Here is a 27056-nt window from a genome sequence, read left to right on the forward strand (position 1 = left end):
CAGTGAACCACGAATAGTATAAATTCTGCTCTGGAAAGTTTTTTTTAACACATTTTAGTCCTGTAATAAGTCAATATCTGTATCAGTTTAAATATTATTTTTTTATCCTTTAGAAATGGAACAGTTCCGAGCGTGGCGTCATCGGCTGGGCGTGTCTTTAGGACAGCTGGCGGTGGGTGCTCTGTTGGATGGGGGTCAGAACGACAACATAGCAGCACGGCTTCAAGATGACTGGCCCCGGCCTTGGCGCTCTGACATGGGCCGTTGTTTTTGTCATCCATCAGGTGGGTGGGCGACACTAACAGTGACTCCTTTTTTTTTTTCTTTTTTTGTGTCCTACCGAAAATCCCCACCTCTCGATGGGAGGCATTTTCTTGTTGTGCCCGGCGATGAACATTTTTGCTAACCACATCGTTGATTAAAAAAAAAAAAAAAACAACAGAACACTCGCCTTTTTCTGTCTGCTTTGTAAAACATCAAGTGACAAACTTAATAGCTACATCTCAACGCCATTGTAGCCGTGTTGAACGGTGTTCTAAATGCTAGCACGTTAGCGTTGAAGTCATATTGGGTGAGAGTAGGTAGCTAACATTGTTAGCATCCGTGTCAAGGCACGCCTCTGCGACGAAATTAAGTTTTGAAAATTTACCGACATTCGAGTCACTTTCTGTTTGTTGATTCTTCCCACAATGCCCTTTGGTTGTAATGGTTAATAACATGTTTTACGCCACTCACGCGATGGGGTTATTGGTGGCGTCCAGGTGTGCCATCTCTACCTTTTGTTACCTAGCACAAATGCTAATACGAGTCACTCATTTCAGAACATCAGCCTACAATTTCAACAGATGAAATTTATTTTTTGGGGTTTGTTTGGGATCTTCAGGTGCATTAAATGTACCTAATTGTATGGCCCGTGAGTGTACATGGTTTATTTTTCATGACTCATTTCCACGTAAACGGCCATTTTGGGCAAATAAAGCCAAACGTGGTCTTACAGTGGCGCTTTGAGATAGGAGTTGAATTTGTTCCGTGACCACGTGCTTAACTCAGAAGTCGCTTGTCAAATCATCCTTTCCCATTGACATAAATGGAAATGCCATGAATCAATTAAAAAAAACAACAACAAGAAAAGTACTACTCCATAATAGTTACTTTGTACAAACTGAAAAAAAATGAAACTGTTTTGTCACGTGGGATAAATTGAATGCAGCTTTGGGTGCAGTACTAGACAAACAAATTGACGGCGGATGTTGTTGTTGCTGGAGGTATACTTTAGTTCCTCCCATTCTTTCCTGGATTAGGCTGACCATTATTTTCCATATTTCCCAAAGAGGAGGACAGTTGACCTGACCTGCAGACACCGAAATAATAAGAAAAGTTTACCCAAAGATGCCACACATGATAACTGTATTAATGTTAGTAATGCCCTGAGATACTGTTGTATTCTGCTCTGATGGCGATACGCTTTTAACGATGCATTTGATTGGTCTAAGTACGGTTAAAATTCTATATTAATTTATTGCACGTGTTCTGTAGTCTGCACTGCATGTGTCACTATCACAATGACAATATTTTTTCAATATACTGAGCATTATTTAAATTATGCCTTATCTATATGGGTTGAAAACAAAAAAAAAATACACATTAGCAGCTCTCTTTTGAAACCTTACTTAAGTATGACAGTGTTCTAAATTATACTTCAGTAGAATATCCGTCTTTAACAAAATGTTTCTTACTATCTTTCCAGTGTAATAATGACCGCCTAGAACTCAAGTGGGACTCATGCGATCGTCTGAACTCCTCGTTCAGCTCCTTCGTAGAACACTAATATTAGTCGTTAGGCATATAGGATATGAGTGTTGATGAGTACTGTTATAGTGTCACTGCACATGGTACTGCACTGTTTGTTTTCAATCCATTGCTGAAAGCCCAACAGCATTAAAATGACAAACAAAGACCTGACCATGTGCACAGGTGGCAGCGGAGCACGGCATGGCCCATTTCAGTGACGACATCAAAGGGAAAGACTACTGCATCTTCTTTAACTCGCAATGGGCACGTTTGCCTCAGGACCTCAACAAGGCGGTGAGTATTTGATTATATTCCACTGCACTGACACTTTAATGCACTCAAGGACTTTCTCCATAATTGCACACCCAAAGTTGCATGACATGTAATGCTACTGGTCACTTAAAAATTGGTGCAACGATTATCTGCACAACCTACGTAGTATTGTAAGTACCGCAGCAGTGATCACTTTATCTCTGCTCTTATGACTCTTGAAATTGTTGCACAGCTGTCATTGGGTGGTACTACTGCACAATGGTAGCCTTACATTACGTAAAGGCTTTTAGGCTCCTATGTCATGTCTTTGTTTTTCGTAGTTGCTTGTTACTGTACAACCTTCTTTTGTTCCCCTCTGAGCCGTATTTCTATGGGTCAATGAAACAATTAGAAGTTTCCCCATACATTTTCTTCAAACTTGAGTTTAAATGTCAGCTTCACACATGCCACCTCTGCTCTGCAGACGTCATGCCATGGCTGTGGAGGATTGCTTTGATACGTTTCCTGTGTGTGTGTTTGCAGTCACGTCTCCAGATCTATGACCTGACCTCATCGGTCTTGTGCTTGCCCGCCGACGTCCCGGAGGGGGGCTTCCCCAACCGCATCGCCATGGTGATGAGGGGTAACTGTACCTTTTATGAGAAGGTCCGCCTGGCACAGATGAACGGCGCCAAGGGTCTGCTCATCGTCAGCAAGGACAGACTGGTAATGTCAACCCGATTGAAGGATGCCTATTGAATATGGCGCCTGGCAATTTGCTTTGGTTTAATTTCAGACGCCACCAGCGGGAAACAAGACTCAGTATGAGGAGATTGACATCCCCGTCGCGCTGCTCAGCTACTCTGACATGCTGGAGATAAGCAAGGTGAGAGCCAGGCTTCCATCGTGCATCATTACGGCATGCAATGAAACATGAAACATGCTTAGTAATTTTTGAGACAAAAGAAAAAATCTCATTTGATATCTTCGTCAAACTGGACACCACATATTTCAGAATGGGATTCCCCAGCCAAACTACAAATAAATATGTTGCAATAAACTTATATTGTCACAAATGTCCTCAAATAAACATTTTATATATATGTATATATTTTTTACATTTTGTAACTTCTTTTATTTTTTATTTAAATGTTGCAATTCAACGCGTGTTTCAACTGTCGTAAAAGTAAAAAATTAAAAATGAAGTTTACATGTTGTACTCTGTGCCAATGCAATTTATCCCAGCTAATCTATCAATTGAAATAAAGTCGCAATTGTCTTAAAAGGAATATATATTTTTTGAACATTTTTCTTATTTATTCAAAGTCATTTTCAAAGGAACGTAAGTCCTAAATATAAAAACGGACACCGTATGCTTTAGCATATGATTCCTACCAGCCAATTAACGAAAATTAGTTTATTAACATTCAGAAATTGACTTAAAATCTATCCTTTTTTTTTTTTACATTTTGTAGTTCATTAAACTAATTTTAAAAGGTGGAGAACGTCTCAAGGTAAAAATATAAAATTAACTGAAGCCAAAATGGACACCCAACCAATCTGCAAATAAAAGTCAAGCTACTAAACATTTATAACATTGCAGAATTCTTAAAAGAAACATTCAAAGTATGTTTTTCAAAATGTATTAACATAATTTTAAAAGGCAAGGAACCCCCAAAATGGACAACCCAAACCTAACTCAAGGCACTTTTTTTTTTAGTACATTTTCCGCCCTTTTCAAATGACGCCTGACTGTTACACCCGAGTTGACTCATCATGTGTTCCACGGTAGACGTTTGCCAAGGGCAGACTGGTGGCCATGTACGCCCCCAAAGAGCCGGTGCTGGACTACAACATGGTCATCATCTTCCTCATGGCTGTTGGAACCGTCGCTGTCGGTGGCCACTGGGCCGGTAGCAAGGACCGCAAGAAGTAAGTGTGGATGCTGGCGGGGGTTGTAAAACAACTAAAACATTTGGCGGCTTAAATTGTGGTTAATACATCACAGCACATCATAGCAATGCCTTTAAATGGTGGGATTCTGTCGGAGCGAGAGAGCCGTTTTCTTTTAAGTCAAAATATGTGAGGGAATAGCAATTCCTGTTCTTATAGATGCCATGCCCAAATTAAATGTTTACTTTTATAAATAATCAGTCTGCAGGTGCGTGGGCCATTGAATAAATAAACGCCACACCTCAATCAGCTGTCACAACGGGCGTCTCTTGTGCATTTTGTGATCACGCCTTTGTTGCTGTTGTAGTTTACAGATGCACTTTGTTTTTTGATGGTGGATCATCCGTTTGAAAAACTAAATGCCACACCTCAAATATATTCCACTGAAGAAATTCCAAATATTACAGATGTGCCCTTAAAACAGACACATTCTCCGAGCATGTCTTTGCACGCTCTGAAGTAGGTCAGAGACGCACAATGTTCTGTACAGTATTTAAAACTACCGACTAAATAAACACGGGAGCTCAAATAGAAAAAACAAGTTTTTCAAAGCCTGTCTGAAATTGTACACAGACGTACATTGTTCTTTGAGCTAGTGGAAGAAAGCCCTTAAAGCAAGTAGTGCCCCCCGCTCAAAGACACCGAGCCACAATTAATCGCAAGCAAGGTTTGTGGTCCACTTCAATAAATAAACACTGCACCTCAAATAGAATTAAAAAAAAAACTTCACCTTCTGTGAATACTCACTTGCTCTTGTTGAACAGGTTGACCGCTGCACTTTTTCCTCTGAAATTGATGTAGCCACTTGAATGACCGCACCTGAAATAGACCGCCCCCTCCTCCATGAATAATACCTTGAATTCCATCTTCCACACGCAGGCGATACATGAAGCACAAGCGCGACGATGGGGCGGACAAGCAGGACGAGGAGACGCTGGACGTGACGCCCATCATGATCTGCGTGTTTGTGGTCATGTGCTGTAGCATGCTGGTGCTGCTCTATTTCTTCTACGACAGCCTGGGTAACACACACACACACACACACACACACACACACACACACACAGAACAAGTCATGAAGTCTGTTTGAATAGTCTCCCTTCCCCAATTTGATGTTTTTGCTCTGGTTGCAGCAATCTGGGTGATAGCAATTTTCTGCCTGGCATCATCCGTGGGCCTCTACAGCTGCTTGTGGCCTTTTGTGCGCCGCTTTCCTTTGTGCAAGTGCAGGTGAGACACTCTAAATGCAATCAACCATTACAATTTGTGGGGGGGGGGGTTAGTGACCAATTAAAATGTGATTTCCTGATTAATCTGTGTAATAATACTGTACAGAAAGAAGTAAACACATTCACTTTCCTTTAAAGCGTGCTCGCTCAGCTTTTATATGACTAATGTAAAGAAAAATGGCAGCTGCACTAAATAGGAAGCCAGCATTAATAACGTGACCAAGTGGTGAAAAATACCATGGATGGAAACAAAGCAAACTGGTACAGGGGTGCTTGGCGTATCTGCAACAGTTTAATGTCCACAACACCCGGAAATTAGCTCAATGTCATGCTGGTGGTTGATGTGATATGTGTGCGTACAATAATGGATAATTTTTCAGAGAACAGAAAATGTAGAGTAACGCCACTGATACTTTGATCAGGTTTCACTGCTATCCTAACGTTGGTCTGAGATGTGTTTTTTTTTTCTTTCTTTTTTCTCTCTCACGCTCACAGGATTCCGGAGAACAACCTTCCCTACTTGCACAAGCGTCCTCAGGTGCGCGCCCTGCTGCTGTCGGCACTCTGCGTGGGCGTCAGCATCACCTGGATGGTGTTCCGCAACGAGGACCAGTGAGTGGAGAGGGACTTTCACACACAGATCTTTACGCAACAGAAGACGCCAACTTTATCCACCTGAGGCCTGAATGCAGAACCAAGCTTTAGCTCTTGGCTTATTCCTCCTGAGTGAGACGCGTTAAAGTAGTTTATCTGCCGTTACCTTTTAAGCAGAACAAAGCAAAGGTGGGCTATTATTTTTTGGGGAACAAAATGTCACGGAGGCTTTTTTTGTGTGTGTGTGTGCTCCAGGTGGGCGTGGGTGCTGCAGGACACCCTGGGTATCGCCTTCTGTCTCTACATGCTCAAGACTGTTAGATTGCCCACATTTAAGGTACTGTAACGTAAACATATCTTAAAGCTTTGAACTGAAGTGGTTATTTCATTCTTTTCCCCTCTGGCAGGCTTGCACTTTACTACTGACGGTGCTCTTCGTCTATGACGTCTTTTTTGTGTTTATCACGCCGTTCTTCACCAAGGTAGCTTTCCAGATGCCACTTTATTCCAAGTTCTCAACTGTTAGTCATGTCACGTGTTCTCTCCGCAGAGCGGTGAGAGCATCATGGTTGAAGTGGCGGCAGGCCCCTCCGACTCAGCCACGCACGAAAAGGTCTTTAACGCTGTGCTAATGTTATTTAAAAAATTAAAAAAGTCAATTGCCAACTTGATTTTGTTGGTGTGGTCCTCAGCTTCCAATGGTGCTCAAGGTGCCGCGCTTGAACTCCTCTCCTCTCGCCTTGTGCGATCGGCCCTTCTCCTTGCTGGGCTTCGGAGACATCCTTGTGCCAGGTGATTAAATGACACTCACAGAGTAATCACTTGAGTTTTTTTTTTTTTTAAAGATGTAAAAAAATGAATGCTCAATGTTTTGTTTTTTTTCAGATTTACACACCCATCCCCAAAACAAGTTATCAAATTTATACATTTTCATACAGCTGTAGATTAAAGAATAGTTGCTCATTTTTTTCCATTTGAAATAAAGTTATTATCATGTAATACTAAGGAGTCATGGACACCCTGCTACTGGTCTCTTTTGACGCTTAGTTTTTGTTTTTTTTATCCCCCCCCCCCAGGCCTGCTGGTGGTGTACTGTCACCGCTTTGACATTTTGACGCAGTCCTCCAGGATCTACTTTGTGGCCTGTACGATTGGTACGTGATTGTCAGGTCAATGCATTATACGCCTGGGGCGTTTTTTTTTTTTTTTTTGACAGTCCCATTTCCCCTACATTTAGCGTACGGCGTGGGCCTGCTGATCACCTTTGTGGCGCTGGCTGTGATGCAGATGGGCCAGCCAGCCTTGCTCTATCTGGTGCCTTGCACTCTTCTCACCAGCCTGGCTGTGGCGCTGTGGCGCAGGGAGCTGCCTCAGTTCTGGACCGGCAGTGGATTTGTGGTGAATAACAGTTTGATATGAGTTCACGATCTCAGAAAATACTTTTGACTTGAAGAAACAAGGTCACTTTGAATAGAATAAAGTTAACAATTTAAAATTTTTAATTTTATACAAAACAACTGCTTTGTTTCTTTTTTTTTGGGGGGGGGGGTCTAGTCTGCTGCTGTGGACTCAGCTGTCAGTCAGTGTCACTGCAAGATGAGTTGAGAATGAGTAATAACACCACTTAAAGTGACGACAGGAGTAAAAAAATCTTTAGAATCGTTTATATTTCATCAATGAATAATATTTTATTTTCCTTGAAGTGTTCTAGAATTTATTTCACCCCACTTACCGTTTATAAACCTATGACTATTTATTCGGTGTATATCTTCAAATGGTGGCCTCTGAATAGATGGCGTGTCCCCAATTGTGGTTTTTGCTACAATGAACTAATTGGAGCAGTTTGCCTATTCTGCTACTTTATTTGTACTTTTACTAGTAATTATAATGATAAATATTATGAGTGCCTAAAGCTATGATCATTGTGCAATAGTAAAGTAGTCACGTTGAGTAGACAGTTTAACCCATAGTAATAGACGTTATGTCGCAATTAATCAATTTACTCATTTGAATTATAAAATGTCTTTTTTGGGATGAGGGTGCGAAAAAAAAAAAAAAAAAAAGATATATTCCAGTGATGGATAAATAACTACGGCAAAGTGAAAGCAGATGCCACTATTTGAGGAATTACATAAAATTGGAGGTACATGCTTTTCATGGGACAGCAATCATTTCTTATAGAGTACATCAATACATTACAAATTGGAAATGAGAAGGCTCAATTTAATATGTGTGACGGCTTCATTAAAGTCACGGTCATTTCATTTGTATCCCTCACAGCCTGCCATAGCTCTTGCGCCCATCAAGTGTACACAAACAGCGGGGACGCAACCCGAGGGGTCGCCGTGCGCTGACGCAGCCAATCAGAGCCAAGAACCCGGTCCGCCTCAGGACATGCCCCTTGCCGAAAACGAGGAAAAACTCAACTAAAAGTGGCGTGTGATCGCCTCAAGTTTATTTTCCACATGGTGTTGCATTTCATGGACGTTAAAAGGAGAAAAGGCGCTGCAATGTTTGTTTATACCTCACCTTTAAAGGGAATGCGAACTGGGAGGGAATAGGTTCCTCTCCCAGGCCCGACACACCTAAACGCTTGGCTCATGACAGCATTAGCTCGCATGCATCATTGCTGTCCAACAAAAAGCGTGGATCTCCACATTTGACTTCTATTCAAAATCCAGAAATGAGTATTTTAGTTGTTTTTTCTGAGGAAAAAAAAACAACAAAAAGCTTGGTGCTCTATATTTGGATTTTCAAGAAAAATAATTACCATAGTTCAAAAACCCAATATTTTGCTTTTTTTTAACCTTAACCTTCATTCATTCAGTTGGTGAATGAACATTTGTCGACTGAGCCAAACTTTTTTTTTTTTTTTTTCATTCAAAATTCTTTTTGCCATCTATTTTTTTGTTTTGCATGCTATGATGTGGATTCTCGACCTAGTATTACAAATACAGTATAACCTACAGTGCAGACTTGATATATTGGTGGAGCAAATGTTGGGGATAAAAAGAAAAAAAATAGCAGCACTTTTGGATCCCCCCACAGGAGTCGTTCAAGTTACAAGACATCAAGTTTGTTTGAATGAAACATTTGCACAACTCATGTTATACAAGTTCATTTGTGTTTTTATGTATATATAGTGTATGTATATATGATGTGCTATACTATGTTATATAGCACGGGTCACCGACTCCGGTCCTCGCGAGGGCCTAACCACCATGTTATAGAAGTCTCCCATCCCCAGTAAGACCTGATTTTGAATGATTAGCTCGTCAGCAAGCTCTGCGGAAGTCTGATAATGATTCCGATCATTTGAATCAGGTGTGTTGGAGGAGGGAGACATCTAAAAAATGATGGATAGGGGCTCTCAAGGACCAAAGTTGATGACACCTGTTGTATAGGTTTTAAAACCAATGTACTCCTTTTAGTTGTGTTCAGTGCCTCTATTGAGGACGACATAGAATGAAACATTGACTTTTGCAGTTGAATAAATAAACACTAAACGCTTTGTGCGGAAATATCTTTTAAGTTGTGCATCTTTTTATTACTTGCTTCATATGCAACACATTTTAATTAAGTAAAAACATATATTGAAAATGAAAGCAAATCTTTTAAACTTATCCAAAAGACTATTAAAAATTTTTAGACATCTTTTTTTTTGTTAAAAAAGCAAATGATGGCATTTCAGTTTATACGATAAAAGGAATAAAATCAGCCCCAAATCTTTGCTTTTTGTAGAAAAAAATATAAGGTATCTCCATATTTTATTTTAAAATGCATTCTTATATTTTGGGGGTTTTCAGAAAAAAAAAACTTTTTTCTCCTGTGAATTAGCAATTTATGCTAATCTGAACAAATAAAACAATTTTTAAAAATGTTTTCTTTGTACAAATTTTCAGATAGGTTTCTTTGAGTTTGACACAGAAAACCAACAAAAATCTACATCTCCAAATATTGTGATTTCTTTATTTGATGTTTTTCAAAAAGAAATAAAACATCTATTTTCTTTATGTTTTGGATTAAAAATGCATTTAACAAAAAAAAAAAAATATATATATATATATATATACGTATATATATATATATATAAATAAAATTAACTACATCTTAAATACCAATAAAACAGTAAAATCTTTTTAATTTTTCTTGCCAATTATTCCATAGACTATTAAGCCCGGGCAAAAATATTTCCATATTGCAGCAGTTTTTTTGTTTCTTTTAATTCAAAAGCAGTGCTTGTTCAAAACTCTTCTGCAGTAGCTTCCACGTACCATTAAATTAAAAAGGTCATAAAATGTAGCATTCATTTGCAATAAAAAATACACTTGTGAAAAAAAAAATCTTTGGCAATGTAAGAACATCAATAACATTGAACATATTTTCTCCACTGTGCAAAATGGCTTCTGCTTTTTCCTTTTTTCCTCTTCATCTCACGCAAAAATGTTTTGGTAAAAACATTTGTGTTCCGTACTTCAAAGTAGACAAAACAGTCTTTCCACTCCTCTGTCCAGAATGGGGTGAATTAAAGGAAGACTCCCTTTTGCTTAGGCTTGTCCAGCACTTCCTTGGGGAAAGGGGGCGGGACTGGGGGCGGGGCCTCCATGCCGCTTCCAAAGTGCATGAAGGACTGCGACATTTTCACACTGTTGGCATGTCCAGACGAGTCATCTGCATAAAATACATCATAAAAGGAAAAGAGCGCTCAGCTGGGGCAAGAAACTTGAATGAATCAATGTCTTTATTGTCAATGTAATTAAGATATCAAAGCCAAAATCAAACTAAAAAAGTGGCAAAATAAAAACTTCTAGAGACCTCCGCTTATATGCCATTTTGTGATTCTTCTGGTGCATATGCGGGCATTCCGTCAGACGGATGCACCGGTCCGTCACTGACAGACATCAGTTTTGCTGACGTTAGGCAACAGACAGGAAATTTAAATAAAAGACGGACTAAGCACGGGGGGAGGTGGGTTTTAGTTCATCAGTGTAATCGTCATGAATCGGGTCAAGTAGTGACGGACCTCTCAGTTTGTCACTGATGGATGCCCGTTTTGCTGACCACTGACTTTCCAGAGGAGTATATGGACTAGATATGTGGGAGAGTGAGTGCTCCTGATTTCATCAGAATATCGGCGGGGAATATGACGGCTGGCTGTGATTGGCTAAGGAGGCGGATCCAGAAGACATCACTCCACTTTGCTATGACAACACAAATCTACAATGATGTGTGTATTTATTTGCATACAAACCTTTATGGTTGTGGTTTTCTGTTAAATCGTGGTGAAATTATATTTAAGACTGTCTCGTTTGTTTGATCGCGGGGCATTGACTACATATGGAAACGCTTTGGGCTTCCTGTAATCCGCCAATGAATAAAGACGATGATGACGAAGAAGAAGAAAAAGGAGCGGCGCGGTATTTATAAATAGTAGCTGGAGTGCGCCACTTGGATTGTTTTCTATTTACCCTTGGCCACAATGCAGAGCTGGATTGTGGTTAAGGTAAGTCATTTTAAAGTTGAAATGAAGGCATTTTGGCGTTTTAGGAGTAAAAACAGCTTCAGGCACCCTCCAGTTCAATAGACCGGCAAATTACAATTAATACAATTGTCGGACCAACGGATTTCTGATGGGCTAGAATAATAATAATACCTGACAAACGACCTGACTGGCCGACTGACCAATCAGTGATTATATCTGTGTTTGGCTTGAAATAAAATTGACAGACTGACGATTGACAGAAGGGTACCCAATTTTTTTGCCGGACATCTATATCGGAAGTGCACGGTCCCATTTGGTCCCCCAGTAGCGCTTACGCAAATTGTGGCTCCCCTCCATGATTTTAAGTTGCCCATCCTGCTCTCAATTGTCAACGGTTTTGAATGTGAGTGAACACTTGTTTCTGGACATTTTATGTGCCCCCAGGCTTTGCGTTTGACAAGTGGACGGCTTCCGAAAATAAGGATTACAAATGTTGAACCCGTATCTCTGTTGGAAACCATCTTGTATTGTTTTTGTACCTGACATGGAGACGGCCCTCAGACTCCCTCCTTCCTTACCCGTCACTCTGATCGGCACGACCTGGCTCACGTCGATGGAGGCTGCAGGCACAGAGGTCAAATGTGTTGGTAGATGGACAGGTGAGCAGATAAAACGGTCAATACAGTGATGGACAGCTATAGCTGATTAGTAGAACAATGCAGTAGATACAATAGGTATGATACAGCAGATCTGATAGTTTGGATAGACTCATCCATGCATTCAATGATAGGTATTCTATGTATCGATCGAGAGTAGATACAACAGATACAATAAATACAATTGAAAAAATACTGACAGAAACGATATAAATAGATACGATATCTAAAATACATACAATATATAGATACAGTAAATATGATAAATGGATACAAAGCAGACATGCCAAGAATAATGATGATGCTGATGATGAAGATGATGATTACCTGCGCTGTGGGCCCTTTGGTGCGCCGCCTTTAGACGGAATCCCCTGTCCTTCCCCCGGGAGAGGGTGGCCAGCTTGGTGGGGATCTGCTGCACCACGCCGGCCGCCTTGTGCACCTGGTTGGTGGTGCTGATCAGGTGCACGGGCAGTTCGGGCTTGGCCGCCGCAGGGACGCTCATGCTCTCCTTGCGCGGCGGGACTTTGGGCGGCGTCTCCTTGTTGGTTTCACGGGCGCTGGCCAGCAGGACGTGCAGACGCGGGCTTCCGCCGTTCGGGCCATTGGTAAGGCTGCCCCTGAACGACTGGTAGCTGGACAGGTTGATGTGCTGGGGAGGAAACCGCAATCATCAACATGTACCCGTATGTATTTGCCACTTGTCCTGACCAGGACACTCTTGTAAAAGAGAGTCGAAGCTAAATTATTTTTTTTACTGGCAAAAAAAAAAAAGGTTAAATAAAATAAAATAACCGCTCTGGACTATAGGATCGAAATTGGTGTCGACCTTGCTTCCTTTTTCTTTTTTAAAATATTTTGTGTTACTGGAGATGTAATAAAGCTTCCAATGGGTGGGCATTTTTGTCAGATTTTGTAACTCTTTAACTATATTAATAATACACTGTTTACATCCAATTGTGCTTATTTGTATCATGACCCCTTTTAGCCAATTGAAACCCATGAAATTTAATTTTTACTGCATTGAATCATACAATTTGGGCGAACAATTATATTATCATTTGGATCAACTCACTGAGTCATCATAGTTGGTGTTCCCCGCATTCACGGCCTCCGTGTACTTTTTTAACTTGTCCTCTAGACGTTCTTTTTCCTGATTCAGGCTTTCTTTTTCCCTCTCCACGGCTTTGGTGGTCTCCCTGAGGCGCTCCAGACCCTGCTGATAGTTCTCCCATTGCCTCTCGTACTCCGCCTTCTCCTCGTGGAGCTTCTCTTCGCGCTGTGAGCACTCATCCTCCCGCAACTTCAGCTGGGCCTCCTGCGCCTCCATGTAGACACTCTGGCGCTCTCGCTCCTTCTCCCAGCGTTGCTGCGCCACACGGTGTTGCGCCTGCAGCTTGTGCAGGTTGGCCAAGTCCTCCTTGTGCTTCTCCAGATTGCGCTGCTTCTCCTGTTCCAGCAAGGTACTACTGGAGGACCGCGATGGTCTGCCACCGTGCCAACGCCGGATGTGCTGGAGCTCAATCTGACTGTCCTGCTGGGCCACGACGGTCTGGGTGGGCGAGAGTTTAAAAATAATCACGTGCACACACATGATTTATGTCATAGTGGTGAGAAAGCAGCTCGCAACTTACTTGCAATGTATACAGCCTCTGGGCTAGCAGTAGGACACGGTCACACACCTGCAGAGGGAATGAATGTAATGTGAACTACAGCGGGACCTCAAATTACAAGTGACCCAACTTTCGAGTTTTTCGAGAGCTGAGCAGCCGATTATTATTTCTTGTCTTGAGCTGCAAGCCAACATTTTAGTTATGCCAGCCAGATAGTGGCAGTGAACTTCAAAACATGCTAAATTAAGTGCTTGAACTAGTGGACGGTTCCCATAAGTTGCTGGAAAATTGAAAATAAAATACTGAGAATGACACGTTTATTTAACCAATCCGAATAATTTACAAACGTCCACTATCTTAATGGTAACACAAACTGCAAAAGCCGACAGACAGGCAAATGAAACTAGCATCTACAGTATGTTGCGACAGTTCTGACCCTTTAAGCAATGGGTATCTGAACACAAACGGTGCAGAAACAGTGCAGGGGTTTCTATTAAAAAAAAAAAAAAGACTTGGCAATCAAAATATGTTTTCAAGGAATACAGTGAAGTGCAAAGAATTGAATTGAATACAGCAGAACTCCAAGTAACATTTTGGAATACCTCCCATTTACCAAGTTTGTCATTTTGTTGTTTCGTGAACTTGACTTAGTCTTAGATTCGTATATTCTAATTCAAATGTTTAATGAAAGAAAGCAAATTGTAAGTATCTCAAATCTTATTTCAAACTATTTTTATTGTATTGTTTACAATAGCTGAATAAAATGTTAATTAATGAGTTAAATTAAAATATAATATATAATTAAAAATACTTGACATATTATGAATGAACCATTTTATGCAACCGCACAATTCAATACATATTACAGAACTCTTTATAATGTACTGTAAATCAGAAGTATCAAATAAATGTCTGGCATGGGCCACAAAGTAATTATATTTTTCCTCAGCAGCCCGTTAAGGCTGCACAACCTACCTCACCGTACACTGTTAATAACCTTGAAACATCACATCGAGACAATGTGCACTGTTTAAATATGCGCATGAAAAAGTCTCACCTCAGTTTGGAAGTCACTTGTGGCTGGAGCCCAAATCGGCGTCCATGCCTTGCTGTTGGCCTTTATGGGACAACAAAAAGAAGATTTCAGATCATGTGTCAGTAGGTGGGCCTAAGGTTTGCATTTATGTAACTCACTGGCTGCTCATGGTTGTCAGAGTAGTTCGTAGTCTCCTGGAGCTGAGCGTCGTTGGCCTCAACGTTGCCACCGCTGAGCCCCTCAACCACTACTTCGTCGGAGGATAAGTGATCTAATCAACGCAAAGAAGAACATTTTTATCGGATGAGATAATGCCTGGATTCAGTGCAGTGGTTACTGTGGAACCTCAACTCTCTTTATTCGCTTCTATGGTCTAATAATTTGTTTCCCCCCCACAACGCCACAATGACCAAAAACAAAAAAACAAAAAAAAAACACAATTGTACTGAAATGTAATCAAAGCATTTACTGATCAGGTTAAATGCTAAAAAAGGAGCCCTTCTCTGTCATCCATAGAAATTTCAAGACTAACCTTTCTTTTAAGGATGCTCCACAGGAAACTAAAACGCAAATGTTTATTGAACATTCAGTAAATCCTGAATGCATTATAATTTGGAACACATATAAGACTGCAAGTTACTTGGTGGACTTCCCTTCCAGACTGTCCAAGGCATCTTACTTTTCAGAGTGTTTGCAGATGGATTAATGTCAGCCAGCCCTGAGGATTCGGTCCTCCCGTGTGACCTCCACTTTAACACATGATCGCCCCCCTGGATGTCACTGGGGCACTTTGCTGTGCGGAAGAGCAAGTTTTGAAGGCTTTCCACTGTTGAAAGAAGTAAAACAAGCAAAGGAAAAAAAAAGGAACCCCATCAGCATCCGCGCAAGTCAAAAGACACAATTTGGGAATTTGCTCCTACCTTCGCGGATGGCCCCTTTGAGGAGTGTTTCCCCCTGCTGGAGATCAGTGGGGTCTCCTCGCAACAATAACCCTCTTGTGGGGCTTTCTTGACCCGTCATGTCCTGATACATGGCGCTGAAAACGTGCAGCTTCTCGGACAGGCAGAGCTTGATGCGCTCGTCTCTCACCTTCAGACGCTCTACCCATTAATTAAAAAAAAAAAAAAAAAAGAACACAACATTATTAAATAGTACGCAAACACACAAAAGGTCTTGACATTTACCTCGATATTCTTGCAGTCTGCTCATCAGCTCCTTGAAGTGTTTGTCCTCCTCTGAGCAACTGGACCGCAATGACATGCGTAAAATTCAATTCAAAGTTGGTATTTTGAAACCAACAAAGCCATTTTAAAAGCAGCAACATCAGAAATTTCTCAAATTGTGGTATTAGTTTACAAAATTGCAGGGAGGACCAGGCTAATATTTCAAGTAAGGCTGGGTAATTGTGCCTAAAAATAAAATCTCTGATATTTTCACCAAAAATTTGATTTACGATTTTTTTCCCTGAGTTATTTATTTTTTAAGAAAACGAGTAAAAATGACAATGAAAGACAAAATAAAAGCAAAACAACTTTTGTTTTTATTTGATCACAATTACAGTGCAAAATGACTTTTTTAGTCAGCATGACAGAAAACTCAATAAATTTTACTTCTATTTCATCGAACACTTAACATGAGTAACAATTTCTCTTTCATAATTAAAGTGCAAAACAATAATTTAAATAAAAAAATAAATACAATACTATTGACAACAAATTACACATTGAATTAGATTTAGAACCTCACGAACAAACTTGGGACTCTCATCAACTTTAAACCTTTACAAGTTTAAAAGACAAACAGTCCTACTTGTATCACTTAATATTACAGCGGCGTATTAGTGTCACCCAGCGAGAAAAAAGACAAGACGAGATTTAAAGTCATCATTATGAGATTAAAATTTGTCATGACGTGATTTGAAGTTGTCACGATGAGATTAAGTCACGATGGCTTGGTTGTGTCACTAGTGAGCTATTTTTAGTACACAGCAATGGGCTACTAATGTTCTCTTTGGGGCTAACTAGTACATGTTGGCACCATGTTTTTTTTTTTTTTTTTTAGGACAATACACAAGTCAAAAGGCACCCATGTATGTAAGTAAATGTGTCTTTTTCATCTAACCTCCCTCCATATGCATCTACTTAGCCCTTCAGAAGGATTAAAAAAAGAGGCAGCTTGTTGAGTCAATTCTGCAAGCATGCAATCATATTGTGCCTCGCTCAGAAGTCTGCTCAAAAAAATAAAAGAGCATGCACACATTGCCAGACGGTATGAGCGATTATTGAAACCTTGACATTTTATAAACCACAGTACAATGTCAAACCGGTATTCGACAAAAGACGATACAAAGTATTGAATTTATTCTTTCCTTAAATAGTGGCATTTGTTTACTGCACTGCAGAGAGTAACACGCTCTTGCTTGCAGTGGGGCGTTTATGTGCAGTGAGGTCTTGCCAAATAATGAAATGTCATTCCAATTTAAATTCCACACGTCACACAAACTACTCATTGTCATTTTTTTTTATGTGCCGATATCACTAAAATTCTTGAAATTAAGGATGTGCTCCATGTCATCAGGTGTCAGAGTGAAGCAGCATGCGGCACATTCTCCACGCACTCTTGCTTTTGAATACTTCATTCCAGGTAACAAAAAAAAATGCATGTTTGTGATTGTGAGGCGACTCAAATATTAAAATTAAAGGCCAACTTGCACAACACAAATAGACACAGCAACATGAAATAAATGTGGACAAATTGATTAGGAAATTTCTATAGGTTGGCAGGCTTCGGCAAGAAGCAGAGGACACCCTTAACGAGTCGCCGGTCAATTGCAGGGGATGTATAAACGACAAGCATTCTCACCGGTTTATGGCGTCCCGTATGCGGCTCATCCAGTCAACACGCTCCTCCCTGGAGCTGGTGTGTAACTCGTACATCTCGTACACCTCCTGTGGCGTGGAGGTGCATGCACAGATGAGGAACATGGCCTTGTCCTCATGCGCAACCTCCCTCAGGATGAGGTTTTGAAGGCTGATCACCGGCGGTTTATTATCCTGCGTAATAACACAGTAGCTCAGTGTGTTTTTTTAAAAGCTTAATCAACCAGAGCTGCATTTTTTTTCCGCCGCACATGTCACTCACTATAGTAGCGAAAACAAACTTCTGATCTTTGTCTTGCAATAGCAGGAGCACATTTGACAGCAGCACAGCATAGATGTCTGAGGAAAACAAAATAAGACTTTTCAACTGTGACAATGGTGTAATCTAATAATCTTTTGGTACTGAGAGTAAATCTTTGACATTTAGGCAGTGACATTTAAACATGTAGCAAAACCGGTTGGTCTAAAGCGCCCTGATGTGTGGCCTAGTGAAACTGTAGAGGCGCGTCGTCTGCATTAGCCACATAATGCAGGATAAACAGTAAATGAACCCGCCGGTAACCTATTATTACACTACTGCATGCTTACATTACCAAGAACTAAGAACGATAATCCTTTTTGTTTAAGGCTACTCTAATGGCAACTGTAAATTCCATCCATCTAGTTTAAGAAATCTAAGGCTTGTTGGTGCCAGTGAGCCATTCCCACGAAAGTTCATGTGACCAAGTATGATTTTCCTCATCAAATAATGGGCTCTAAGGCTGTCATAAATGCAATTATGCACGAGATTTTCATTGCATCTGAACAATCTTAGATTAGGGCCCGTCACTCACTTGTGTGTCTACTTCTTGTAGCTCCTCCCGCTAGCACAATAAATCCAGAAGGGGGACATTTTATGGCAAATTGACTTTGCACTGCAATTTACACAAATAGTTTCGTGTCTGGAGTTTCTGCACACCCATTGAATATACTTTTATCTAATGTCTGTCACTTTTCAGACATCACATCACTTCTTCAGAATTGACTTTCCTGAATAAATAAAACATGTATTTTTTTTATTAATTCATTCATTAACAAAAAAATGTTCCCGCAAGAGCTAACCACCCTGAGGTCATATTTCCAAAAATAAATGTTTTAAATGACTAGATCCCCCCATTCCTCACTGAACTAACATTACAGACGTGATGGGTGAAAAGCTGCAATATGGAGGTAAGATAATTTCGTATTTTTTTTCTCGAAGTTTATGCCTGATTTGTCTGTCCACAATCTTTAGCAATAATAAGAATAAAACCAAAAGAGAGATGGGGGGGGGGGGTTGAACCTTTCTGTCTGCCAGAAGACTTCCAGGTGACCGGGCCTTCGTGCAGCAGCGTTCGGTCGCCCTGGATCAGATCCTCCCTGAGGATCAACTGGCCGTCTTTCAGACGGCCCACCGACTTTGGCTCCAGTCGCACGCAGATCTCACGTAGGCGGGAGGCCTTTTCGTACTCCCGAACGTTGTCGTTCACCTGGGAAATGGTGTCCTTGATGGCCGCCATGCCCTGGAGCAGAGACTCATGCTCATCTGTGTCGACTGAAAGGCACACCATATAGTGAAGGTTTGTTTTTTTGTTTTTTTGGGGCATACTAGTTATTGTAAATGAGAGAATAATTCCAGTCATTGTGTACCTTCAGTGTTGTGTATGAGTCGCTCCACCAGGACGGGGTACTTTGTGATGCGCTGAGTCACCAGCAGGAAACACTCGGGGATGCTCAACCTTCTCACCAGGACCAGCTGACCAATTTTCTGATGGAGAAACACACACATTAAATAGGAGCGAAAAAAATCTAAGCAGTCAAACAGGGTGTCTGGAAAGTTACTTTGCATTTACAGACAGACATGTTTCATTACGAAAAACAACATCCAATTATTTTCCATTATCTTAATCAGTAAAATGATCTGTGTTTTGGCTCCAGGGCCAAATAGGTCAGAAAATTAACGCAACTGCCTCTCAGGTTACAGCGGTGGACCGAGAGTTAGCGGCTGATCTACCTTCATGAGGCTTTGAATCTTCTTGTTGCTCTGCACCTGCTCCTTGTACAAGCTGACAGCTTCTGACTGATGGCTGCAGAAAACACTGCAGCACTTCTTCATTTTTTCACCCACCAAGCCAGAAAACTACAACAAACCAAAAGAAAGCACATCATAAAGATTAGCCATCCGTATGCACAATTTCTGTATTGCTTATCGTATATTAATTTATCTGCTATCTTAAGGAGTACAAAAATTAAGTAAAATGTAGCTAGGGAAAGGATATACACTATATACTGTATGTTGATGTAAACAAATTCCTTTTTGCCCCTTTTAATAACACTTTAAACCATTACAAAAAGTATATAGCTATATAAATAAAATAAAACTAATTTGGTTATTTTGCTATCTCCAATTACCATTTTTTTCAGACTATAAATCGCCGCAGAGTATAAGTTGCGCTAGTGAAAATATGAATTCTCAAGAAGGAGAAACCAAACAAATGAAAAAAAAAAAACATAAATCGCTTAGTCATAAGTCATATTTTTGGGGTGAAATTTAGACGAAGAACAATAAAGCTCGGAATGGCTGCCAAAATCCCTTTCCCTAATCATGCTGATGACAGCAAATGAAAATGAAAAATATTTATAAAAAGAAACCACAAAAATAATGAAAAAAAACACACACCCATAGGTACTTTTTCTAAGGACACCGAGATAAAAATAAAAAAAAACATTTCAGACTAACCACGAGGACTGACAGAGTATTCGCCGATACCAAGTACCCATACATAATTGATCATGCCATTATGTCTAGCAATTGTGACTGAAATCAGTTGTAATTCAATCTAATATAGTTTTGAAACACAAACTTTGTCAACATGAATTGTGTTTCACTTCATATGTTACAAAAATAAATACAGTTGAAATATGTATTTATTATTTAAAAATACAACAACAACAAAAACTCATCTATCCTGCGCTCCAGCGACTGTTCTACCTGTGAGATGAGTATGTCTCCCAGCTGCGTGATCTGGTAGCCGTTGGGACTGCCTTCCTCTTGACTCTGGCTTTGGCGTAGCTTGAGGCAGTCGAGAAAGTGCTGGTGAAGTGTGAGCAAGGCGTCCACACCGAGGAACAGCGTGTTCATTTTGTCGTCGTCCAGCAGCAGGGATTTACGCAACTCGTGCATGTAAACATGCCGGAGGATCTTCAACGTGCGCACGTGGTGCATCTCTGTCTGCATCAGCTCTAGAAAATCAAAATAATGAATACAATTCACACTGAAATAAGAAGACTAATATGACATGTTCACATTTATGTTTAATAAGGAAAGGTTTTATTGAAAAATGTCTCACTAAGGAGTGTCACATTGAAAAACTACTATCAATGAGAAATCCCTTTTTTTTTTTTTTAGATTTAATAAAAGATTATGCTTAATATTGAAAAAAAAAAAATAAAAACATTTCAGAGCTTCTAACTAACTTTTGTTTTTCGGACCAACAACAGCAGCAAAGAAAAAAAAAGCAAAATTACTGGTCGCATAGGTGCGAGTGCACCGTCCCAAAAGAAAAAAAAGTATTTAGAGCTAGCCTGTAGCCCTGCATTTATTACAAATTCTCATATTACTACTCACAAAAACATTTTAATCCCAATCTAAAACCTACCCGTAGTAATATTTTTTTCCGCACATCCTTGAAAACAAATACTAAAAAAAAGACTATTCATGCTCATAGGATTATAAAAAAAAAAAAAAAAAATTCCCGGAAAAAAAAAACTGACTGATGAAGGTCAGGAATTCATTTTAGAACACAGGAAGGCATGAAGGAAAGCGTTTGGAGTCACATGGATCGAAATAACCCTGGCACTTAAATTTGGGGCATTCAACACAACACGGTAATGTGAAACGATGATCTTTGTAATCAGAGGCTATATTTAAGAAAATCTTTGACATACAGTAATTACTATAATTACAAACACTGTCACCTTCATGCAATTTAAAATCGTAAGTGATGAAAAGATACAGTAAATAGCATTGTGGTCACTGCTTGTGGAAAAGCACATCCATTGCAATGTAAATTCCCTGTGGAGACTTAAGGGAGTATGGTGTGAGGCGCACCGTAGATGACATCCTGTCTTTTGATGGCCTCTCGGTCCAGACTTCTCAGGTAGTCCGGATCGGCTGCCACGCTCCAGGACTCGGCTTCCAGGCTCTGACTGTTCGCCTCCAGCTCGCCTCGCAGAAGAGAATAATGACCATCTGGAGGACATAGACTTACACTCACTGTGGGGGTACAATATATAAAATTACAAACTTTTTTTTACTTGAATTGAATTTTGGGTATTGTTGAACCCATCGAGAGAGAGCTGGTCTGTCACGGTTCGATATTTTTTGGTTACAAATGTTTATTGATTTTATTTTTTTAATTGCAACATTTTCCTCTTATTTTGTTTTTTAACCTTAGATACCACAACGTCCCTCATGATAAAAGATGCAAGGGCAGTTTGACACAATTAAATTGAATTATTTATTTATTTATTTATTGCTCAAAGCTCGGTCCTGCACGACATACTCGTCTCTTCATCCCCAGCTCAGATGTTCGGTCACATCTCGAGATTCTGAGCCAATACAAATAGTGCATCCGTGCCCATTTTTAGACAGAAGAATAAACACAAATATGATCATAAGAAAGTTAAAAAAAAAAAAAAGGTGAAAAACATGAGAAAAGCTTGTAGCAGTGCTGCCAATTTACAAAAATCTACCTTTCAAACAATTTGGCACACTTTCCACATTTTTAACATTTTCAAGAATATTACAGGCTCAGAGAAACCCACTGTAGTTCATAACACTTTAATCAAGCTGTACTTTATTTGACCCTTACATAGCACGCTATAAAACAAATAAAAAAAATAATATAGGAGAAAATAAGATAAATTAATCAATGTTAAAATCAAATTCTCCAAAATTGTGAAGCTGAATGAAATTAACTCAATTAATTTCAATGAATTCATTTAAAAAAAGAATTTAATAAATGATCAATTTTTCAACAAATTTAAATAAAATGAGGTCAGCTTCCTAAAGTCAATAAGAATTAATTATATAAAAAATAAAATGAATATAAATTATAGTGAATACATTAAATGATATAAATTAGTAAAAAATGAATACATTTAAATTAGTAAAGTCATGCAAAAAAAAAAAATTTTATATATATATATATATATATATATATATATAAAAAAATTTTTTCTTTTATTCTTTATTTTTTTCCTCATCAAAAGACTCAAAAACACATAGTCTTCCAAGTACCAAAGAGGGGCTGACCTTCCAAATTGATGGGCTCAGTCAGGGAAAGGGCATTTTCCAGGACGAGCCTCCCCCGCAGTGCATCCACCTCATCCATCCGTGCTGGGCCGGATCTATTTGTGCGAGGTGAAAAATTGTTGGAGTGGAAACATTGCTTCTTAACTCACAAACAGATGATCGGACTAATTTTGAAAAAGGCTGCTCGCACATAACCTTGCTAAGCACTTCCTCGAATAAACTTGTGTTTGTTTCTTCAGCGGTTTGTGTGGGATATGAATTGCGAGTCAAGTATGAGGCGAAACCAGTTGATCGGAGTTGCTGTTGCCGGCGCACCTGGAGCTTGTTGTGGCGTCCTTGTACGAGGATGAACCGGGCTGAGCTTTGTCTTGGGTAGGCGTGACTGTCATGCCTGGACCCGGGAGGAAACCACGGATGCCATCAGGAACACTGAGCACAAAGAGAAAAAAGAAAATGTGAAATACTGCAAGTAGTGCTACCGTATCTTACTATTTAATTTATGTAAAGAGAAACTGAAATTTAAAACTAAAAGGAATGGCAAAGAGCCGCAGGATGCTAAGAGGTGAGACGGTCACACACAAAATGTTTAACTAGTTGTCTACAACAGGTGTTGCACCTCCACACATTAATTCATCTCAGAGACGTTAACATGTTTATTTAGGACGTCTGTTGAGGACAGATGCTAAATTTGGATTCATTTCCAACAATTACCTAGTTTGAGTTTAAAGCTCGTCCCTGAAATTCACCCAATGTTTGCAGTTTCAAAACAAAATGGCACACTTTCTATTGAATTTTGTGCACATATCCATGGCCCGTTATGTTAAATGTGGCAACCTAATTTTGCACAATTCGGTGGCACTAATGTTGGAGGCAACAACCTTGTTTTCAAGATTTCCAGGGAGCACTATTATATACTAATACATTTTGGGGGCCACCAAAAATGCACATTTCTTTCACCAAGATTGCAGAAATGTGTGAGTTTCATGTTTCGTGAGTCGCCCCAAAAACAGATAATTAAAATCCTTGGAAAAAAAAAAAAATGAAAGCTTCTTGTAACAAAACAAAAAAAACAAGCATCCACATTTTCACAGAGAATCTGAGAAAAGATCACTAAAAATTGTGAAATTTAGATTTACACTTTGGGGTGTACTCACTTTTGTTGCCAGCGTTCTAGACATTAATAGCTTGCTGAGTTTTGAGTTATTTTGCGGTGACAGTAAATTTAGACTGTCACAATATACCAGCTGTAAAGTGCCACCTTAACATTGTAGCTGTGTCATTTCCTCAGTGTCGCTTAGCAATGCGGTTCAACATGGTCTCGTAGGTTAAAAGTTATCTCAGTGTGAGTCGGCCATCTGCCTCGAGCGCTTGCTTGAAGCCAGAGAGACAACAAAGGGGAGGAGTTGGATGATTTAGAGTAGTGATAGTGTGTTGACACAGTAGCTCTCTGCAAAAGAGAGACAAGAACAGAGCATTTGAACCCAAACAACGCAGCCGCGGCGCAAAATCAGCGAGACCAGCCAGGAGCTCAAGTCGGACCAGCTCCCCGGCAAACACTGGAAGTGAACTGTGGGAAATGCCGTCACGGCCCAGATGTGACAGCAGTAGTTGGCTTTTATCTACTCATACCTGGCCAGGGTGCGGCATCCACATCTTAATATCTTCATAATGAGCGCGTGACAGCCGTTTGAAGTGAATGCCTTAAAAACAATCATCTAAACACTAACGGACCATGATGAGAACATTAATCGACATTTAATAGAGTTTGCCATTTCAACTGTTTCCTCGCAGCGTGACTTCTTTTTCGTACATATCGCACTTCTAAATCTTGCACCGCTGAATATTTGTCTGATTCCAAATTAGCTGGTGTCAGTTCATAAATGCATAGCAATGAAAGGGTGCTAAAAGGGCGTCAAAGACCGTTTTTAAAATTTAATGTCTTATGTTATTGATACAAGAATTGCTAAGTGTAAGTTTAAACGTATATTTGTTTGGGATAGGATACGAATGCTGAAATATTTGATAGCTGCAGCCTTACATGCAACCTCCCTGTTATATTGTTGGATTTTTATAGTTTAGTAAAACCCGTTTGAAGTAATTGATTTAAAAATATCTATACATTTCAAGCCTCGAGTGTACAAATACGAAAAAAAACAAAAAGCTATCCTTTATCGTTATTGGTGGGAAAAAAAATCTATTGAGCATTCCTAGAATTTTAGAGTCATCACAAAAAGCTACTCGATTTCCTCAATGAAGTACGTTAGATATTGTATGACCTTTGGGGCAAAACAATAGCAGCATGTAAAACCACGTGAAAACCCAACCCCCGTACCACCGCCCTCTGCCCCAACACTGATGTGTTGTGAAGGGAGGGCCACACCTCAAAAGCCTGAGCGGAAGGCCGTGTGAAATGCAGGTCACGGCCCCACATCACAACACAAGGAACTAGACCAGCAAGTCTACCAGGTGGCCTGCTGCACAACGCGCACAGCAAACACCGCGCCATCCTCAACACAACTCCGCACACGCTTCGCTCAGCCCAACACAGAGATGTTTTTCGGATTCTTTTAGTCGCAGTAAGCGTGTTCACAGACACCGTTTTCTTGTTAACTAGTAGCAAGTGCCGATGTTTTTTAACTTTCGGGTGATGTAAATACATGCCAAAGGGAGTCAACTGATTAATAATCTGCTCACGTGCAAAGGTTCAGTGACTATATAAAGTCTACACTCCCCCCTGTTCAAATGTGGTTTGCCAATGTCTGCATTAGACAAAACTACAAAGATATTACCAAATACTAAATAAAAAATATACAATAGTTGCACAATATTAAACATATTATAAAAACTAAATAATTATAAAAATGTGATGAAAAATACATGAACATAACAATAATAAAATTAATAATTGAAACATTAGGTAATTAGATGTATAATACACAATTACAAAAAAAATAAAAATAAATAAATTGATCAACATTTGAAAAGTACACAAAAATGAGAACCAGAAAAATATCTGTTAAAATTTTTTTCTAAACGTGTGCTTTGAGACACCCGCAACCACTGGGCCGTGGACCGGACTTGCAGTTAAACGCATGTCAAGAGGCCAATTGTCTTGGTTGCATTACGCTAAGATTAAACACACAAGCTAGTGAAATGGGTAAATGCTCGTCACACAAAACAGTGAGCGACTCCCACCACAGCGAACAAATTGACAGTAAAGAGATAAGAGAGATGCTGATGATGTATGTATTTAGTGCGGCTCGTCTCAATTATTTTCTGTTACGCCCCCCCTTGCAAGAAGAAAACAATTGGCGCCCCCACCCCACCATCCACTCTCCGTCACAACTCTAAATAATAGCATTTTTGTTGCAAAACAAACCTACACCGTCAAGTTAATTCTCATTGCACACAATGGGAAAGGAGAGCGCCACTGCTAACTACTGGAGTTTATGTGCAATTACACTTCATTGTAGCACAGCTGAAAAAAAGCCTCACCCCCCCCCCCCAACTATGTGTTGCCAGCCCCAGAAAATCCATCGCGTAACGCACTACTTTGTCTCGCTCTCACTTTTGCAGTATCAATCCGCGCAACGATGAAACTGGCACACGCGATGTACATTGACCAAACAAAACTTGTTAACAGTTACCAAATTGTCATGTCGACTATAAAAGCTGTGAATAAACAAATACGAATATTAGAAGCAAAACATACAAACTCAGCAAGGTTTCGCTTGAAATGGACAGTTTCGGGCGAGGAGACAGGTGCCGAGTCGGACTGAGGTCGACAGGTGACTCGGCTACCTGCTCGTTACTGTGTTGACTTGTTAGCCATTGCGCCGATTTAAGTGCCACTTCAAAAGTACATTCTTTCCCACACTAACCAAAAGCAGGCTTTTAATATCATACGTAACCCATTTGAAGTGAACAAGAAGGTCAAGTTAGCCAGTTTAGCGTCGTCTTTTCAACAATTGCCCCCCCACCTCCCAAAAAAAAAATAAAACACAAAATGCCATCGGCACTAAAAACTACGCAGTGGATGAGTGTCTTACCTGTGAGGAGACGAGAGAGAGGATGTTTATTAATTTTAGTTTCCAGGCATACAACAGGTACAATGTAGTCGCGTTTCCTCGACTTGGACGATGAGCGGTGAACGCTGATGAATGACTCCAGAGCAACTAGCTCACTCCTTGGGGAGGGAGGAGGGATGGGGGAGGAAGTCAACAGGAAGGAAGATCC

At 40.0% G+C, this 27056-nt stretch overlaps 2 protein-coding genes across 2 annotated transcripts; one reads left to right on the forward strand and one right to left on the reverse strand.

Annotated features, from left to right (window-relative positions):
- The first annotated feature begins 188 nt into the window (after nt 1-188).
- On the forward strand, nt 189-8322 carry sppl2b (signal peptide peptidase like 2B). The gene is made up of 15 exons (XM_088311996.1): nt 189-284; nt 1975-2085; nt 2587-2769; nt 2840-2929; nt 3836-3975; nt 4876-5018; nt 5130-5226; nt 5721-5837; nt 6075-6156; nt 6227-6301; nt 6370-6432; nt 6512-6611; nt 6896-6973; nt 7057-7217; nt 8100-8322. The coding sequence occupies exons 1-15, from the start codon at nt 228-230 to the stop codon at nt 8247-8249; spliced, it is 1647 nt and encodes a 548-aa protein (XP_088168122.1). The 5' UTR covers nt 189-227; the 3' UTR covers nt 8250-8322.
- A 1595-nt stretch (nt 8323-9917) lies between these two features.
- Nucleotides 9918-27056, reverse strand: LOC148325887 (rho guanine nucleotide exchange factor 18-like). Its single transcript, XM_088311983.1, has 20 exons — nt 26870-27056; nt 23136-23249; nt 22821-22915; nt 21615-21755; nt 20496-20746; nt 19518-19643; nt 19154-19271; nt 18807-19058; nt 17748-17824; nt 17469-17659; nt 15791-15849; nt 15527-15706; nt 15286-15432; nt 14765-14877; nt 14628-14687; nt 13592-13639; nt 13033-13509; nt 12285-12609; nt 11841-11921; nt 9918-10490 (listed from the first exon to the last, which is right to left on the reverse strand). The coding sequence occupies exons 2-20, from the start codon at nt 23207-23209 to the stop codon at nt 10345-10347; spliced, it is 2961 nt and encodes a 986-aa protein (XP_088168109.1). The 5' UTR covers nt 23210-23249; nt 26870-27056; the 3' UTR covers nt 9918-10344.

The sequence above is a fragment of the Idiotropiscis lumnitzeri genome, chromosome 12 (genome assembly GCF_059441095.1).
Source record: "Idiotropiscis lumnitzeri isolate Australia: NSW breed Sydney's pygmy pipehorse chromosome 12, RoL_Ilum_1.0, whole genome shotgun sequence".
Classification (NCBI taxonomy): domain Eukaryota; kingdom Metazoa; phylum Chordata; class Actinopteri; order Syngnathiformes; family Syngnathidae; genus Idiotropiscis; species Idiotropiscis lumnitzeri.

What these genes read in the sequence shown, in the direction of transcription:
- LOC148325887 (XM_088311983.1), bottom strand. Translation starts at nt 23,209, where the DNA reads ATGACAGTCACGCCTACCCAAGACAAAGCTCAGCCCGGTTCATCCTCG. An exon ending in ACTCATACACAACACTGAAG is followed by an intron (nt 19,059 to 19,153) that starts GTACACAATGAC and finishes TGTGCCTTTCAG; the next exon opens with TCGACACAGATGAGCATGAG. An exon ending in CAAGTGACTTCCAAACTGAG is followed by an intron (nt 13,640 to 14,627) that starts GTGAGACTTTTT and finishes TTCCCTCTGCAG; the next exon opens with GTGTGTGACCGTGTCCTACT.
- sppl2b (XM_088311996.1), top strand. Translation starts at nt 228, where the DNA reads ATGACTGGCCCCGGCCTTGGCGCTCTGACATGGGCCGTTGTTTTTGTC. An exon ending in TTTCTTCTACGACAGCCTGG is followed by an intron (nt 5,019 to 5,129) that starts GTAACACACACA and finishes CTCTGGTTGCAG; the next exon opens with CAATCTGGGTGATAGCAATT. An exon ending in GTGTTCCGCAACGAGGACCA is followed by an intron (nt 5,838 to 6,074) that starts GTGAGTGGAGAG and finishes TGTGTGCTCCAG; the next exon opens with GTGGGCGTGGGTGCTGCAGG.